Source organism: Mobula birostris, chromosome 7 (assembly GCF_030028105.1).
Source record: "Mobula birostris isolate sMobBir1 chromosome 7, sMobBir1.hap1, whole genome shotgun sequence".
Taxonomy (NCBI): domain Eukaryota; kingdom Metazoa; phylum Chordata; class Chondrichthyes; order Myliobatiformes; family Myliobatidae; genus Mobula; species Mobula birostris.
The window spans coordinates 139,708,753-139,725,948 of NC_092376.1; the positions used below are offsets into that span (position 1 = coordinate 139,708,753).

General features: G+C 42.2%; 1 protein-coding gene across 1 annotated transcript in view; it reads left to right on the forward strand.

Annotated features, from left to right (window-relative positions):
- psd2 (pleckstrin and Sec7 domain containing 2) overlaps window positions 1-17,196 on the forward strand; it is a 99,346-nt gene that overhangs the window by 60,445 nt on the left and 21,705 nt on the right. The window contains exons 9-10 of the mRNA XM_072264607.1: window positions 1,746-1,903; window positions 9,689-9,833. Of these exons, the coding sequence (XP_072120708.1) occupies window positions 1,746-1,903; window positions 9,689-9,833 (303 nt within the window). The remainder of the gene's footprint in view (window positions 1-1,745; window positions 1,904-9,688; window positions 9,834-17,196) is intronic.

Consider the following 17,196-nt stretch of genomic DNA (forward strand, 5'->3'; position numbering starts at 1 on the left):
TGCCCTCTCATACTAGACTCCCCAATCATGGGAAACAACTTTGCCACGTCCACTCTGTCCATGCCTTTCAACATTCGAAATGTTTCTATAAAGTCTCCCCTCATTCTTCGAAACTCCAAGGAATACAGTCCAAGAGTGCACAAAGGTTCCTCATATGTTAACCCTCTCATTCCCGGAATCATTCTAGTGAATCTTCTCTGTACCTTCTCTAACGTCAGCACATCCTTTCTTAAATAAGGAGACCAAAACTGCTCACAGTACTCCAAGTGAGATCTCACCAGCGCCTTATAGAGCCTCAACATCACATCCCTGCTCCTATACTCTATTCCTCTAGAAACGAATGCCAACATTGCATTCGCCTTCTTCACTACCGACTCAACCTGGAGGTTAACCTTAAGGGTATCCTGTACGAGGACTCCCAAGTCCTGTTGCATCTCAGAACTTTGAATTCTTTCCCCATTTAAATAATAGTCTGCCCGTTTATTACTTCTGTCAAAGTGCATAACCGTACACTTTCCAACATCGTACTTCATTTGCCACTTCTTTGCCCATTCTTCCAATCTGTTCAAGTCTCTCTGAAGACTCTCCATTCCCTCAGCACTACTGGCCCCTCCACCTATCTTCGTATCGTCAGCAAACTTAGCTATGATTTGATGCAACTTGGAAACATGAGAGCGAGAATCAGGGAAATGAAAACTGTTATTGTTGAAAGTTGGTAGAAATGTTATGGATCCAGGTGAAGATATTTTGAACAAAGGGGGAAAATGAATGAAGATAGGCCAGGTCAAAAACAGTTGTTTTACCACAACTGTTTCACTGGATTAGCCATATTAGGAGTAGGCTTGTACATACTGAAAGAACTGAGTTGGAAGTTGTGGAGGGAAGATTTCTAGAAAAAGTGCTGTCAGTGATTATCTGGGAAATTATGTTCTGTATTAAGATGGATCACTGTTTCAAGCCAAAATGAGAAAACCACTGAAAAATATTTGTAGGTACATTAAACAACATTAATCACATTTGTCAGCAGGTTTCATGACAGTGTTAGGATTGGTCCGTAGTGAAAGGGCACTCTTACTGTCTTAGTAAATGCAAATTACAAAATGAATCCTGCTTATAATTAAGTTTAATTTTGGAAAATTAATAGCCAATTTTAGAAAAAAATTAGCCAGTAAACTTCTTCTAAAATAGAGAACAAAAATAGTAATGTAAAAGGATGGGAATTGTTTTTGACCCTCTTTGAGCCTCTGCGCTCTAATCAAGTAGGTTATCAGTAACCTGTAAATTAGATTTACTTATATACCATGATTTGATAATCCTTGTCTGACAATAGCCTACCATTATCACTTCCAATTGTCCTTAGCTCAGGAGCATTAAGGGGAGGAATTCCAGATATCGGGAACCCTTCGTGAGAAGACACCTGAGTTGTCATTATCCATGAGTGACCTAGCCTTAATTTTAAAGTTATTCTCCATTTTTTTATATCTGAGGAAATATACTCAGATTACCTTGTTATATCCTATAATTATGTGAAACACATGTAATAATATCTTGACTCAGATTAGTTGCTTCGTACATTTGAACAATTATTGGGGTGCATGAATTGAAAGTAACAGAGCAGTGGAGAAAACTTGAGCATAAAAGAGTGAATAATACAAAATGCCTTTTATACCACACAAGGTATTTTCACTATCTTAATGAACTGTCAAAACATTAAATATTATAATCCTATTGTTTCTCTCCTATAGGATGAATATAAGCTAGACAGGGATTTATCTGAAGTGGATCTGAAAAATGCTATTCGAATACACCATGCATTAGCAACAAGGGCTACTGAGTACAGCAAACGGCCTAACGTTCTGAAGTTGAAGACAGCAGACTGGAGAGTCTTTCTTTTCCAAGCACCGTAAGAATATTGTACATATCTGTTTTCAGCATTTGTGTTATACTGTTACCATATTTAGTTTGGAAATAATTATGTTGGCTATCTTCAGAGCCTACTCAGATTTATATCATCAGGTGATTAAAAGCAACAGACCATAGTTCTAATGTTTATAAAATACACTTGGCAAGAGTTGTTATGGTAAAACAAGTTCTGAACTTAATTTTTCACCAGCTTAAAGAGTAGCATGAAAGCTTGACTCACAACACGCTGGAGGAACTCAGCAGGTCGGGCAGCATCAGTGGAAACGATGAGTCGATGTTTCGGGCCGGAACCCTTCGTCAGGACTGAAGAGGGAATGGGCAGAGGCCCTATAAAGAAGGTGGGGGGAGGGTGGGAAGGAGAAGGCTGGTAGGTTCCAGGTGAAAAACCAGTAAGGGGAAAGATAAAGGGGTGGGGGAGGGGAGGCAGGGAGGTGATAGGCAGGAAAGGTGAAGAAGGAATAGGGGAAAACACAATGGGTAGTAGAAGGAGGCGGAACCAAGAGGGTGGTAGGCAGCTGGGGGAGGGGGCAGAGTGACATAGGGATAGAGGAAGGGAGAGGGAGGGAATTACCGGAAGTTGGAGAATTCTATGTTCATACCAAGGGGCTGGAGATTACCTAGACAGTATATGAGATGTTGCTCCTCCAACCTGAGTTTAGCCTCATCACGGCAGTAGAGGAGGCCATGTATGGACATATCTGAATGGGAGTGGGAAGCAGAGTTGAAGTGGGTGGCTACTGGGAGATCCTGTCTGTTTTGGCAGACAGAGTGGAGGTGCTCGACGAAGCGGTCCCCCAATCTGCATCGGGTTTCACCGATGTAGAGGAGGCCGCACCGGGAGCACCGGATGCAATAGATGACCCCAACAGACTCACAAGTGAAGTGTTGCCTCACTTGGAAGTACTGTTTGGGGCCCTGAATGTTGGCAAGAGAGGAGGTGTAGGGACAGGTGTAGCACTTGCGCTTACAGGGATAAGTGCCAGGTGGGAGATCCGTGGGGAGGGACGTGTAGACAAGGGAGTCGCGGAGGGACCGATCCCTGCGGAAAGCGGAGAGGGGTGGAGAGAGAAAGATGTGCTTAGTGGTGGGGTCCTGTTGAAGGTGGCGGAAGTTGCGGAGGATAATGTGCTGGATCTGGAGGCTGGTGGGGTGGTAGGTGAGGACAAGGGGAACTCTGTCCCTGTTGTGGTGGTGGGAGGATGGGGTGAGAGCTGAAGTGCGGGAAATGGAGGAGATGCGGGTGAGGGCATCATTAATGACAGCAGAAGGGAAACCACGATCCTTAAAGAAAGAGGACATTTGAGATGTCCTGGAACAGAAAACCTCATCCTCGGAGCAGATGGGGTGGAGACGGAGGAACTGGGAATAGGGAATGGCATTTTTGCATGTGGCGGGGTGGGAAGAGGTATAGTTGAGGTAGTTATGAGAGTCAGTGGGCTTGTAGAAGATGTCAGTGGACAGTCTGTCTCCAGAAATGGGGACCGAGAGATCGAGAAAGGGGAGAGAAGTGTCCAAGATAGACCAAGTGAATTTGAGGGCTGGGTGGAAGTTAGAAGTAAAGTCGATGAAATTGACGAGCTCAGCATGGGCGCAGGAAGCAGCACCAATGTAGTCGTCAATGTACCGAAGGAAAAGTTGGGGAGCAGTACCAGAATAGGTTTGGAGCACAGACTGTTCCACATAACCAACAAAGAGGCAGGCACAGCTAGGGCCCATGCGAGTTCCCATAGCTACATCCTTGGTCTGAAGAAAGTGAGAAGAGCCAAAAGAGAAGTTATTGAGTGTGAGAACCAGCTCCACCAGCCGGCGGAGGGTAGTGGTGGTGGGGAACTGGTGAGGTCTATTATCCAGAAAGTAGCGGAGGGCTTTGAGGCCTTCTTCATGGGGAATGGAGGTGTATAGGGATTGGACATCCATAGTGAAAATGAAGCGGTTGGGACCAGGGAACTGGAAGTTATTGAAGAGGTGGAGGGCATGGGATGTATCCCAGATGTAGGTGGGGAGAGACTGAACTATGGGTGACAAAATGGAGTCCAGGTAGGCAGATACAAGTTCCGTGGGACAGGAGCAGCAGCAACTATGGGTCTGCCAGGACAGTCAGGCTTGTGGATCTTGGGGAGGAGGTAAAACCGAGCGGTACAGGGTATGGGAATTATGAGTTTAGTGGCTGAGGATGGAAGGTCTCCAGAGTTGATAAGGGCGGTGATGGTACCAGAGACGATGGTCTGATGTTTGTGAGTCTTTTGGGGTCATTCCCCAAACAGTACTTCCAAGTGAGGCAACGCTTCACTTGTGAGTCTGTTGGGGTCATCCCCCAAACAGTACTTCCATGTGAGGCAACACTTCACTTGTGAGTCTGTTGGGATCATCTATTGCATCCGGTGCTCCCAGTGCGGCCTCCTCTACATCGGTGAAACCTGATGCAGATTGGGGGACCGCTTCGTCGAGCACCTCCGCTCCGTCCGCCGACACAGACAGGATCTCCCAGTAGCCACCCACTTCAACTCTGCTTCCCACTCCCATTCAGATATGTCCATACATGGCCTCCTCTACTGCCATGATGAGGCTAAACTCAGGTTGGAGGAGCAACATCTCATATACCGTCTGGTAGTCTCCAGCCCCTTGGTATGAACATAGAATTCTCCAACTTCCGGTAATTCCCTCCCCCTCTCTTCCCCTATCCCTATGTCGCTCTGCTCCCTCCCCCAGCTGCCTGCCTCCTCCCTCTTGTTTCCGCCTCCTTCTACTATCCATTGTATTTTCCCCTATTCTTTCTCCACCTTTCCTGCCTATCACCTCCCTACCTCCTCTCCCCACCCCTTTATCTTTCCCCTTACTGGTTTTTCTCCTGGAACCCACCAGCCTTCTCCTTCCCACCCTCCTCCCACCTTCTTTATAGGGCCTCTGCCCCTTCCCCCTACAGTCCTGACGAAGGGTTCTGGCCCGAAACGTTGACCGATCTTTTCCACTGATGCTGCCCGACCTGCTGAGTTCCTCCAGCGTGTTGTGAGTGTTGCTTTGACCCCAGCATCTGCAGATTATTTTGTGTGAGCATGAAAGTTTGGTTTAGTCAGTTGTATTTCTGTCTCTAAATTGGACTGTTGTTGGCTCATATCTCTCAATTTAAATTTAGTGCAATGAGATGCAGTAAAGATGGAGTCTTTCAAATTAGGTGGCAGTGTTAGATCTTCACTGCCTGTTGAAGTGAAAGTAGAATGGTATTATTCCAGGGAATTCTCTCAACTGTACGCAAAATATTCATTCCTTAATCAAAAGCAGCAAATGTTTAATCGAATCATAACAAGTTTATGGCACAGTTGAACGCTATTCAGCCCATTAAACTAGTGTCAATTTAAAAAGCGCTACCAAATATACTCCAGTTTCCAGAACTTGAAATGTAGCCTTGCACATGTCAGGCATTGCTTCAGTATGGTGAGGGCTTCAGTCTATATCACTTTTCAGGCACAAAACAGACAAAAACTACCTCTTCATCACTTTTGCCAACCTTATAACATTTTTATTAAATCTATATTCGTTGCATTTTGGCACTCCAGCAAAGGGAGGAAAGTCAAAAATGATTTAGTCATTCATTCATGGTCTGCAGGATTTATGTGGTATGTTATTTGTCATATAAACTCAGCAACTGAATGTCAATATCCTGGTGTCACAATATAGCATAATTTTGGGGAAAAAAAAGATTTAGTGCATACTTGCGCACTAGTTGCCTCACCTGATCAGTACTTGGTTCAGTAGATGTTCCAATTATAAAGGAAGAATGGGCAGGGACCTCCTTGCCGTACTTCTATCCACAAGATGTACTGGCTTGTTGCAGTCACTTACATAAAAAATTATCCCAAGACAATTTCATGTAGATTTCTATATTTCTCTTTTCTTCAGCCAGTATTTGTTTGCAGTTAACTAATAACCTACAATGAATGTTACCAGGAGCTACTGGGAGATATTCTTTACAGAGCCATGTAAAAAGATTCATTTCTCCTTTTTGACAAATTTTGGGTTTATTTTACAAATTTCTCTTTAAATTCCTATGTGTTGTACTTATTTTGGTATTTCAAAAGTAAAATATTGCAGACACTGGAAATCTGAAATACAAAGTATTGGAAATGCTCAGCAAATTAGACAATAACTGAGTGCAGAGAAACAGTTCATGTTTCATATCAATAAACTTTTATCAACACTAGGAAACATTAAAAATGAAACAAACTTCATAGTGCAAAGGGGCAGTGAATAGAGAAGGTATGTGATAGGATAGATATATGGTGCATTTGAGTATGGCAAGTGATGGGCGTGTAACTGAAGGGGCACAGTAACATTGTGTCTGGCGGTAGTGTATTGTATGTAGGAGGGAATGATTGATAAGTTCGTGGCCTAGGGTAGAAGGAGTCAATTTTAGAAAACCTAGCACATCTATTTTTCCTACATTTACACAGTCCAGCAGCTGAGGAGCATACGGATCCCTTCTTTGTAGAAGTCAGCATCTTGGACCTCCAGAAGTGGTCCACAGCAGGGGTGATTGATAAGTTTGTGGTCTAAGGTAGAAGCAGATGAGTTATTAACTTCAAACTTCCTGCATAATCACTCAATGAGTTGACGTGCATGTGCATGTAACGAGAGCTACATAACTCATTTCCTTCTACCTTAGGCCATGAACTTATCAATCACCCCTGCTGCAGACCACTTCTACAAAGAAGGGATTCGTATGCTCCACAACCGCTGGACAAAGTGTGTAAATGTAGGAGGGGACTATGTTGAAAAATAAATGTGCTAGGTTTTCTAAAATTGACTCCTTCTACATTAGGCCATGAACTTATCAATCACCCCTCATATGTAGGAGGGAATGATTGAAATCTAAAATAGCAAAAGTGAAAGGGGGAAAAAACTGAATGTTGAGAATATGAGATGCAACATTGGAGTGTTGATTATCTGAAATTGCTGAACCCAGTGTTCAGCTTTGAAGGCCATGCCAGGCTGGAAAGTGAGGTACTGCTGCCTGAACTTACGTTGGGCATCAGTGGAACAGTGTAAAAGGTTAGAGTTGGAAATGGAAGTCGGATAGAAAATTAATGTGACAAGCAAATGGAAGATTGGGGTCATCCTTGAAGATGGAACTGAGGTGTTCTGCCAAGTGACTACTCAATCTTTGGAGGAAACCTTATTGTAAGCACCTCATGCAGAGAGGAAATTAGCAGCTGCTTTATCTGGAAGCTGTGTTTAGGTGCCTGCACAATGGGAAAATGGGACCTTAAAGGACAGGGGTTACATCTCCTTAAGCTGTGTGTAAGATGATATCCAAAAGGAAATAGGTGGTTTTTTGGATTTGAATGGATGGTCTAGAGGATTGCAAAGGTAATGAATTCTGCAAGTGAAGTGGAAGGGAAGATGTTCCTGAACAAGTGTTCACAGTGCTGATGGATGACTGCACTGCTAGATCCAGTTCAAACCGAAATCATCAGGTTTGCTGGTGACACAACAGCGGTTGGCCTCATCAACGACGATGAAGAGACGGCATACAGAGAGAAGGTGGAGCAGCTGGTAGAATAGTGTGAGCACAACAACTAGAGTCTCAACATGGACAAGACCAAAGAGATGATTATGGACTTCAGGAAGGCGTAGGCGGACCACTCCTCACTGCACATACACGGCTCCACCATGGAGAGATTGAGGAGCACCAAATTTTTGAGAGTACATATACAGCAATGGACAATCATACCTAGTCCCTCAACACCACCTCTTTGCTCAAGAATGCACAGCAGTGTCTCCACATTCCTGAAGATAATGAGATGGAGACAAGCGAGGTTTACACCCACCCCCCCCCCATATTTTTTTTACAGGAGCACCATCGAGAGTGTCCTGGCCAGCTGCATCATGGGAATTGCCAGGCATCTGACCCCAAGTCCCTACAAAGGATTGTGAGGATTGCAGAGAGCATTATTGGAGTCTCTATTTCACCCACCAGGAGTATTTATCAGGTATGCTGCATATGCAGAGCCCTTAGCATCGTCAGTGATCCTTTCCATCTGTCCAACAATCTTTTTGACCCCTTATTATAAGACAGGAGCGTTAAGACAATAACTGGTAGGATGGGGAACAGCTGCTTTGCCTAGATCATAGGACCACTGAACTCCCTGCTGTCACCCAGGTCTCATCACATGTGAAGCACCAGTAGTGTTATACTATTTACTTTTTGTATCACATATGCACCTTATTATACTGTAATGCACTGTATTAGTCTGGAGGAATGTTGTTTTGTTTGGTGGTCTGCATGGGTATAGTTGAATGCCAATGAACTGAACTTAAACTTGGTGGTGGCATCATGTTATATGTGTTGCAAAATGTGTCGGATGGTCTGTGAAAATTGTTGAGTAGAATGTTACCCTTTTGGGTGAGATGAGAGGGTGTGAAAACAAATATGTGGAAAATTGAACAAATATGGTTGACAACATGTTCTTAGTTCTAAAGCGAACTAGTTTCTTAATGTTAACACCATGTAATATCCTTTAGTTTCTGTATGCTAATAAGAGAATTTCTTGTATAGCTGAAGTTTATCTCTGCATTCATTAAATATTTGATGGATTAGGGATGCAGTGTCATTCTAAAAACTGCTGTCTTTCTCAGTTCCTCATTTATTTATGTATTGCAAATTTATTCCTGCCTTTGCCTTCAAGTTCCTTCCCCACCTGCATCTTATAACTCTACTTACCTTATTTTTCCAACTCTAACATTATCAGTTTACTTCAGAAAGTCTGAAGATATGATCAAAATCCATTAGTTTTTAACCTGTTCAATTTAAATCAAACACATTAGAATCTATTATTTATCTATACAATGTATTATTTCTAGAAAAGAATCACTTTTTCATTGTCCTACAGATTTTGATTATATTTGTTATCTTGCCTTTATAAGATTGTATGATTTGTTGTATGTGCTGTAAGAATTAGGCCAATGTGAATGAGTTTTAAAAGCAAACTTTTAAACCACTAGAACATGTGCAGTAGAAAGATTTTCCTTCAGAATATGTCACTATGATTTCATCGATGCAGATGTAAATATTCATCTCTAGAATAATAGTTTAGTTTTGAAGTAATCCCAAAATAAACAGGACTAAAAAGTTCAAAACATTTGATGTTCAAGTTGTGACTGCTTAATTTTTCACTTAATTTTTTGCTTTAAGAGAGAAAGAATGTATGGTGATTACAATAAACAGAAAATATTAAAATAGCAACACACACAAAGTACTGGAGGAACTCAGCAGGCCAGGGAGCATTTATGGAAAAGAGTACAGTCGATGTTTCAGCCTGAGACCCTTCAGCAGGGCCTTTTCCATAGATGCTGCCTGGCCTGCTGAGTTCCTCCAGCATTTCGTGTGTTGCTTGGATTTCCAGCATCTGCAGATTTTCTCTTGTTTTTAGTATTAAAATAGCATTGTTAGATCTATAATGTATCCAATTTGCTTTGTGTTTTAAACACCTACAATTATTTAAATGTCTCGCTGCTCATTCAAGTATATGCTGATATCTCTGTAGAAGTTTCTCATTTCAAACCATATGCAGTGTCACATTTCTTTCTGTGAATACTTGGGGAAATGCTGTGTTCTGTTATAATATGAATTAGGTGTGGTATGTATTGGTCGCCTTTCTTAAAAGCACTGTATCATCACTCTGTGACAACGATAACTATTGTAACAGCAGATGTAGTTGCTTGGAAAAATAGTAATACTTCCATTTCTTTATCAATCAATATCTAACAGAAGTGAAGAGGAAATGCGCTCATGGATACTGAGAATAAATCTGGTAACTGCCATTTTCTCTGCACCCTCATTTCCAGCTGCTATCGGATCACTGAAAAAATTTAGCCGACCTCTTCTCCCCTCATCTACAACTAAACTTACCCAGGTGATGTATGCAGCATGACAATTATCCACTGATGTATAAAACACTGTCTATACCCTCAAAGATCTTTAACATGGAATTGAGTTTGATTGATTCAATGATACAGATTTTAAAGAAGTGTAGAGAAATGTGATGTTATAATTCAAAACATTTGTTGTGAACACCTGGTTTGCTTGTCTCCATTAAAATACTGCCAATCCCAGAAACAATTTAAGTCAAAATATTACAAGGAATATATTTATATAGTGCATGCTTTATACATAGTGGTGTAAAACCAAAGTTGGAAATCAGTTCATCGCAATTTTGGTAATTTATTGCATGTTATTTTTAAACCATAATATTTTTCCTGTAATTTGTTGTGACTCTAACCTCTGTAAGGTTACGTTCATTTGTATATTACATTAAAAAAATTCTGGAATTAGTGATTTAATTGATGAGAAATTATAGATCTCTTTGAGAATTATTTAGGTAGTCCAGAATTAGGATATGCAACAAAAGCATTTCTCCTTAGAGTCATACAGCACTACAGTGCAGAAACAGGCCTTTTGGCCCATCTAGTCTGTGTGAACTGTTGTTCTGCCTAGCCCTCCATACCTCTCCCATCCATGTACTTATCCAGACTTGCAACTTAAATGTCGCAACCGATCCCTTGTCCACCACTTCTGCTGCCAACTTGTTCCACACTGGTACCATCCTTTGAGTAAGGAAGTTACCCCTTAGGTTCCCTTTAAATATTTTACCTTCCACACTTAAACTATGACCTCTAGTTCTAGTCTCACCCAACCTCAGCAGAAAAAGCCTGCTTATATTGACCCTATCTGTAATCCTCATAATTTTGTATATATACCTATATTAGATCTCTGATCCAGGGATTAAAGTCCTAACCTATCCAGCCTTTCCCTTTAACTTATGTCCTCAAGTCCCACAACATCCTCGTAAATTTTCTCTACTCTTTCAAACTTACTGAGATCTTTCCTGTAGGTAAGTGATCAAAACTGCACGCAATACTCCAATTTGGCCTCAACAATGTCTTGCACAACTTCAACATTACATCCCAACTCCTGTAGTCAATACTGTGATTTACGAAGGCCAATGTGCCAAATGCTCTCTTTCTGACCTTATCTACATCTGATGCCGCTTTCAAGGAATTATGAATCACCATTCCCAGATCTCTTTGTTCTAACACACCCCTCATTACCCTGCCAAGGTAAGTTCTACCTTGGTTCATCCTCCCCCTTGTGCAATGCTTCACAATTCTATGCATTAAATTCCATCTGCTACTTTCAGCCCACTTTTCCAGCTGCTCTTGTTCATGCTGCAAGCTTTCATAGCTTTCCTCGGTGTCCACTGTGCCCCTAGTCTTAGTGTCATCCACAAATTTGCTGATCCATTTTATGACATTATCATCCAAATCATTCATATATTAATAAACAACAACAGACCTAGGATCAATCTCTGCAGCACAGCACTAGTCACAGGCTTCCAAACAGAGAGGCAACCATCGGCTACCACTCCAGCTCCTCCCACTAAGCCATACTGAGAGTTTGGATCTTTCTTCCACAAGTTGTTAGACTAACTCTAAGTCCAAGTTTGATGAATTATTATTAATCAAAGATGTCAAGAGACATAGTAAAGGAAGACATCTGTAATTGGGTCACAGAACAGTTACAATCTCAATGAATAATGGAATAAAATCAGATAGCCTCCACTGTTTCTACTTTCCTATAAAACCAGCCTGAATGTAAAGCAGTTTGAATGCATCATCTCAAACTGCACTGCTTATCGATAATCTGACATTGTCATAAAGGAACAAATGCTTTGATTTGCTGTCATCTTTGACAGTGGAGGTAACGCTTAGAAACTTGATCTCAGACCTTTATGCAGTACTGATCATATTCTGTGTACAGCACTGATGCTCCATCAAATTCCTCTGCAAGAAATTGCAAAATTGTCCACAGTAAAACATTGAAATACAGAATACTGGGGATTTGCACCAGAATTGTGCTAAATTTATGCAGTGATAAAATTGCAGCATCTTTGCCATGCTATTGGTTGGAAATGGCATCAGACAAAATTCTGAGAGACAGAATTAACAATTACTTAGAAAGCCAGATCAGAGACAGCCAGCATGGCTTTGTCAAGAACAGATCTTATCTCATTAATCTCACTGAATTTTTTGAGGAGGCATAAAGGCTACTGGTGAAGACACTGCTATAGATATGAACTATGTGGACATCAACTGGCCTATGACATGGTCCCACTGGTCTAAGAGATTAGGGTCCATGGGATTCAGGGCAAATTGACAAATTGGTTCCAAGATTAGCTTGGTAATAGGAGGGTTGCATTTGTGATTGGATACCTGTGACAAGTGATCACTGATCAACATGGATTGGTGCTGGTACTCGGTCTGTCTGTAATAATGTGAATGATTTGGATATGGCTATAGGTGGCATGACCAACAAGTTTGCAGATGGAGTAAGCAAAACACAGCGACGCTTTGCAGGCAGCAAACAAAACTGCTAGCAATTCTATTAAATATGCTTTTGTGGGGCTATAATCATTACAATCCACAACCTGAAATTTCCTGCTGGGACGTGTGCTTTTAAACCATCTGTAAGACCTGGTGCTTCTGTGGTTTCCTGAAAAATTAGGCAAACTGAACTCTCGAGAATGCAGGTATGGCCGTGGCAGCCTTTGCTGGAGTGGACTTGGGCCGTACTGAAGCAGCGGGACCCAGGACCAAGGGTGGATAATGAATGGTTATTTGGCTGATTTAAGCACCGAGCTGGATTAAAAATAATAAGGCATCGAGACTGAGGGCAAAAAGGAGAAACCAATGTTCACCTCGCTACTCCTGGAGGCTTCACTCATTTAAGCACTGAACTGGCTCTGCAGCTCCTGCCTAAAACCATTAGCACTTGCCTCAGCACTGAATCTGGCTACGTGGCTGTGGACTTGCAGTTCATATTCTGTGCATTGTTTGCTTTTTCTTTATTGGTTGTATGATTTGTTCTTTTTCACATATTGGATGTTTAACTGTCTTTGTGGTGTGGGGTTTTTTGTGAATTCTGTTGTGTTTCGTTGGTTTGTGGCTGTCTGCAAGAAGATGAATCTCAAAGTTATATATAGTATACATACTTTGATAGATTTATTTTGATACTAAGATAGGTGGTGTTATTGACAATGTGGATAATCTTAAGCTACAGGGCGATATTGATGTACTGATGAAAGGGACTGAGAAATATGATGTGATGCATTTTGGGAGTACTTGTGAGTGTGGGACATACACCATGACTGGAAAGGTCTTTGGAACTATTGAGGAAGAGAGGGACATTGGTGTACAAGCCCAAAGGTTCTTGAAAGTGGCAGCACAGGTGGGTTAAGTACTTAAGATGGCATATGGGATACTGGCTCTCATTGGTCAGGGCAATGAAGGGAGTACTCAGCTGGAGTGCTGCATAGGGTTCTGGTCACTGCACTATAGGAATGATGTTATAGTCCTGGAAAAGCTGCAGAGAAAATTTGTCAGGATGAACTGGAGCACTGCGCAAATGCAACAGAAGCATTCCCGCACAGGTCCGGCAAAGAGCTTTTAAAAACCCAGTCTCTATAAAAGACAGGTACCACCTAGTGGAGCAGTCATTATGGGAGCGGTAATCGTCAGAGGTCTGAGGCAGATTAGTAAGACTTCGGCGAGAACAGCCTGAGGCAGAGTAAGTAGGTAAGTTCATTTCTTATTTCTTTTTTTAACTCTTGAGAGAATAGGGGGTATGTCTACAGAGCCAGTGCTCTGTAGACATACAGAGTGTCAGATGTAGGATTTTCAGGAGCCTCCCTGATGGCCACATTAGTGCCAGGAGCTAGCAAGATGCAGCTCCTTAGAGACCGTGTTAGGGAACTGGAGCTGCAGCTCGATGGCCTTTGGCTTGATAGGGAAAGTGAAGCATTGATGGACAGGAGCTACAGGGAGGTAGTCACCCCAGGGCTACAAGAGACAGATAAATGGGTGACTGTCAGGAGAGGGAAGGGAGAAGGTCAGTTAGTGCAGAGCACCCTGTGGCCATCATGCTCAACAATAGTGAGTACTATTTTGAGTACTGTTGTGGGGGGAACAGGGAGTCAACCTCCCTGGGGAAAGCAAAAGTGGTCATGCTTATGGCACTGTGACTCAGAGGGTAGGGAACTGAAGAGGATGCAGTAGTAATAGGGGACTCAATAGTCAGGGGGACAGATAGGTAATTCTGTGGACGTGAAAAGTAAACACAGATGGTAGTTTGCCTCCCAGGTACAAAGGTGCATGATATTTCTGGATGCCTCCCCAATAACCTGAAAAGGGAGGGTGAGCAAACAGAAGTCGTGGTGCATATTGGTACCAACAATATAGGTAGAAAAAGGAAGGAGGTCCTGAAAAAAGAATACAGGGAGATAGGAAGGAAGCTGAGTAACAGGACCTCAAAGGTAGTAATCCCGGGATTGCTGCCTGTAATTAGAGATTGGATGGTATGATGTTGTTGACATCACTGAGTCGTGGCAGAAAGAAGGCCATAGTTGGGAGCTTAACATCAAAGGATGTACTTTGTATGAAAAAGACAGGCAGGAAGGCGTAGCTGGTGGTACGGCTCTGTTGGTAAGAGATAGCTTTAGAAAGAGGTGACATGAAGTCAGAGAATGTTGAATCTTTATGTGTGGAATTATGAAACTGCAAGCGTAAAAAAAACATGATGGAAATCGTATATAGGCCTCTAAGTAGTAGCCAATATGTGGGGTTGAGATTGCAAAGGGGGCTGGAAAAAGCATGTAATAACAATAATGTCACAATTGTAATGAGGGACTTAAATATGCAAGGGGATTGGGAAAATCACAAGACAGGGAATATGTTGAATGCCTATGAGATGGCTTTTTAGAGCAGCTTGTGCTTGAGCCTACTCGGGGAAAGGCTATCTTATATTGGGTGTTGTGTAATAACCCAGATCTTATGAGAGAGCCTAACATAAAGGAACCCGTAGGAGCCAGTGATCATAATATGATTGAATTCATACTGCAATTTGAGAGGGAGAAGAATAACTCACATGTATCAGTTTTGCAGTGGAATAAAGGGAATTACAGAGGCGTGAGAGAGGAGCTTGCTGACGTTGATTGGAGGAGGATACTTGCGAGGATGACAGCAGAGTAGGGATGGCTGAAGTTTCTAGGAATAGTTCACAAGGCGCAGGATAGATATGTCTCACAGAAGAAGTTCTCAAATGGCAGGGGTATGCAATCGTGGCTGACAAAAGAAGTTAAGGACTGCATAAAAGCCAAGGAAAGGGCATATAATGTAGCAAAGGTGAGTGGGAAGTTGGATGATTGGGAAACTTTTAAAATCCAACAAAAGACAACTAAAAAAGCTATAAGAAGGGAAAAGGTGAAATACGAGAGCAGACTAGCCAATAATATGTTTGTATAAAGCAGGATACCAAAAGTTTTTATTCGGTTATATAAAGGGTAAAAGGGAGGTGAGGGTTGATATTGGACCAATGGAAAATGATGCTGGTGAGTTAGTAAACTGGGACAAAGAAATGGCAGATGAACTTAATGGGTACTTTGTATCTGTCTTCACTGTGAAAGACACTAGCAGTGGGCCAGAGGTCTGTGAGTATCAGGGAGCAGGAGTGAGTGCCATTGCTATTACAAGGGAAAAAAATGCTAGGCAAGCACAAAGGTCTTCAGGTGGATAAGTCACCTGGGCCAGATGGTCTACAACCCAGAGTCCTGAGAGAGGTTGCTGAAGAGATAACGGATGCACTGGTCCTGAACTTTCAAGAATCATGTGATTCTGGCATGGTGCCAGAAGACTGAAAGATTGCAAATGTCACTCCACTGTTTAAGAAGGGGGAAAAGCAAAAGGAAGGAAATTATAGGCCAATTAGCCTGACCTCAGTGACTGGGAAAGATTTGAAGTTTATTATTACGGATGAGGTTTCGGAGTACTTGGAGACTAATGATAAATTAAGTCAAAGTCAGCATGGTTTCTGTGAAGGGAAATCTTGCCTGACAAATCTGTTAGAGTTCTTTGAGGAAGTAACAAGCAGGGTGGACAAAGAAGAGACAAGGATGTCATTTCCTTGGATTTTCAGGAGCTGTTTTATAAGGTGTTTTACATGAGGCTGCTAAACAAGATAAATTTCTATGACGTTACAGGAAAGATACTGGCATGGATAGCAGAATGGCTGACAGGCAGGAGGCAGCAGGTGGGAATAAAAGGGGCCTTTTCTGGTTGGCAGCCCGTGACTAGTGGTGTTCTTCAGGGGTCAGTCTTGGGACCGCTACTTTTCGCATTGTTTGACAATGATTTGGACAATGGAATTGATGGCTTTGTGGCAAAGTTTGTGGATGATACAAAGATAGATGATGGGGTAGGTAGTGCTGAGGAAGCAATGTAATTGCAGCAGGACTTAGCCAAATTGGAAGAATGGGCAACAAAGTGGCAGGTGGAATGCGGTGTTGAGAAATGTATGATAATGCATTTTGGTAAAAGGAACAATAGTGTGGACTATTATCTAAATGGTGAGAAGATTCAAACATCAGAGGTGCAGAGGGACTTGGGAGTCCTTGTGCAAGACTCCCAGAAGGTTAATTTACAGGTTAGGTCTGTGGTAAAGAACACAAATGCAATGTTGACATTTATTTCGAGAGGAATATAATATGAAAGCAAGTAGATAATGCTGAGTCTTTATAAGACACTAGTCAGGCCGCACTTAAAGTATTGTCAACAGTTTTGAGCCCCATATATTGCAGAAAGGATATCTTGTCATTGGGGAGAGACCAGGAGAGGTTCACAAGGATGACTCCAAGAATAAAGGATTTAACAATGAGGAGCCTTTGGCAACTTTGGGCTTCTACTCACTGGAATTTAGAAGAATGTGTGGAGATCTCATTGAAACCTTCTGAATGTTGAAAGGATTGGATAGGGTGGATGTTGAGAAGATGTTTCCTATGGTGGGGGTATCCAGAACTGGAGGGTATAGCCTCAAAATCAAGACTCGTTAGATCAAAGGTAAGGAGGAAATTTTAGCCAGAGAGTAGTGAAACTGTGGAATGCTTTGCCACATATTGTGCTGGAGGTCAAGTCCATGAGTATATTTAAGGTGGAAGTCAATTGTTTTCTGATTGGTCGGGGCATCAGAGGATATGGCGAGAAGGCAGGTGTATGGGGTTGAGTGGGATCCGGGATCAGCCATGGTGGAATGGCAGAGCCAATTCGATAGGCTGAATGGCCTTATTCTGCTCCTATATCTTATGGTCTAATGGCTATTGCCTGGAATGGAGCATTTTAGTTATGAAGACAGAGTGGAGAGAAACATCTATTTTCCCTGGAGCAAAGTAG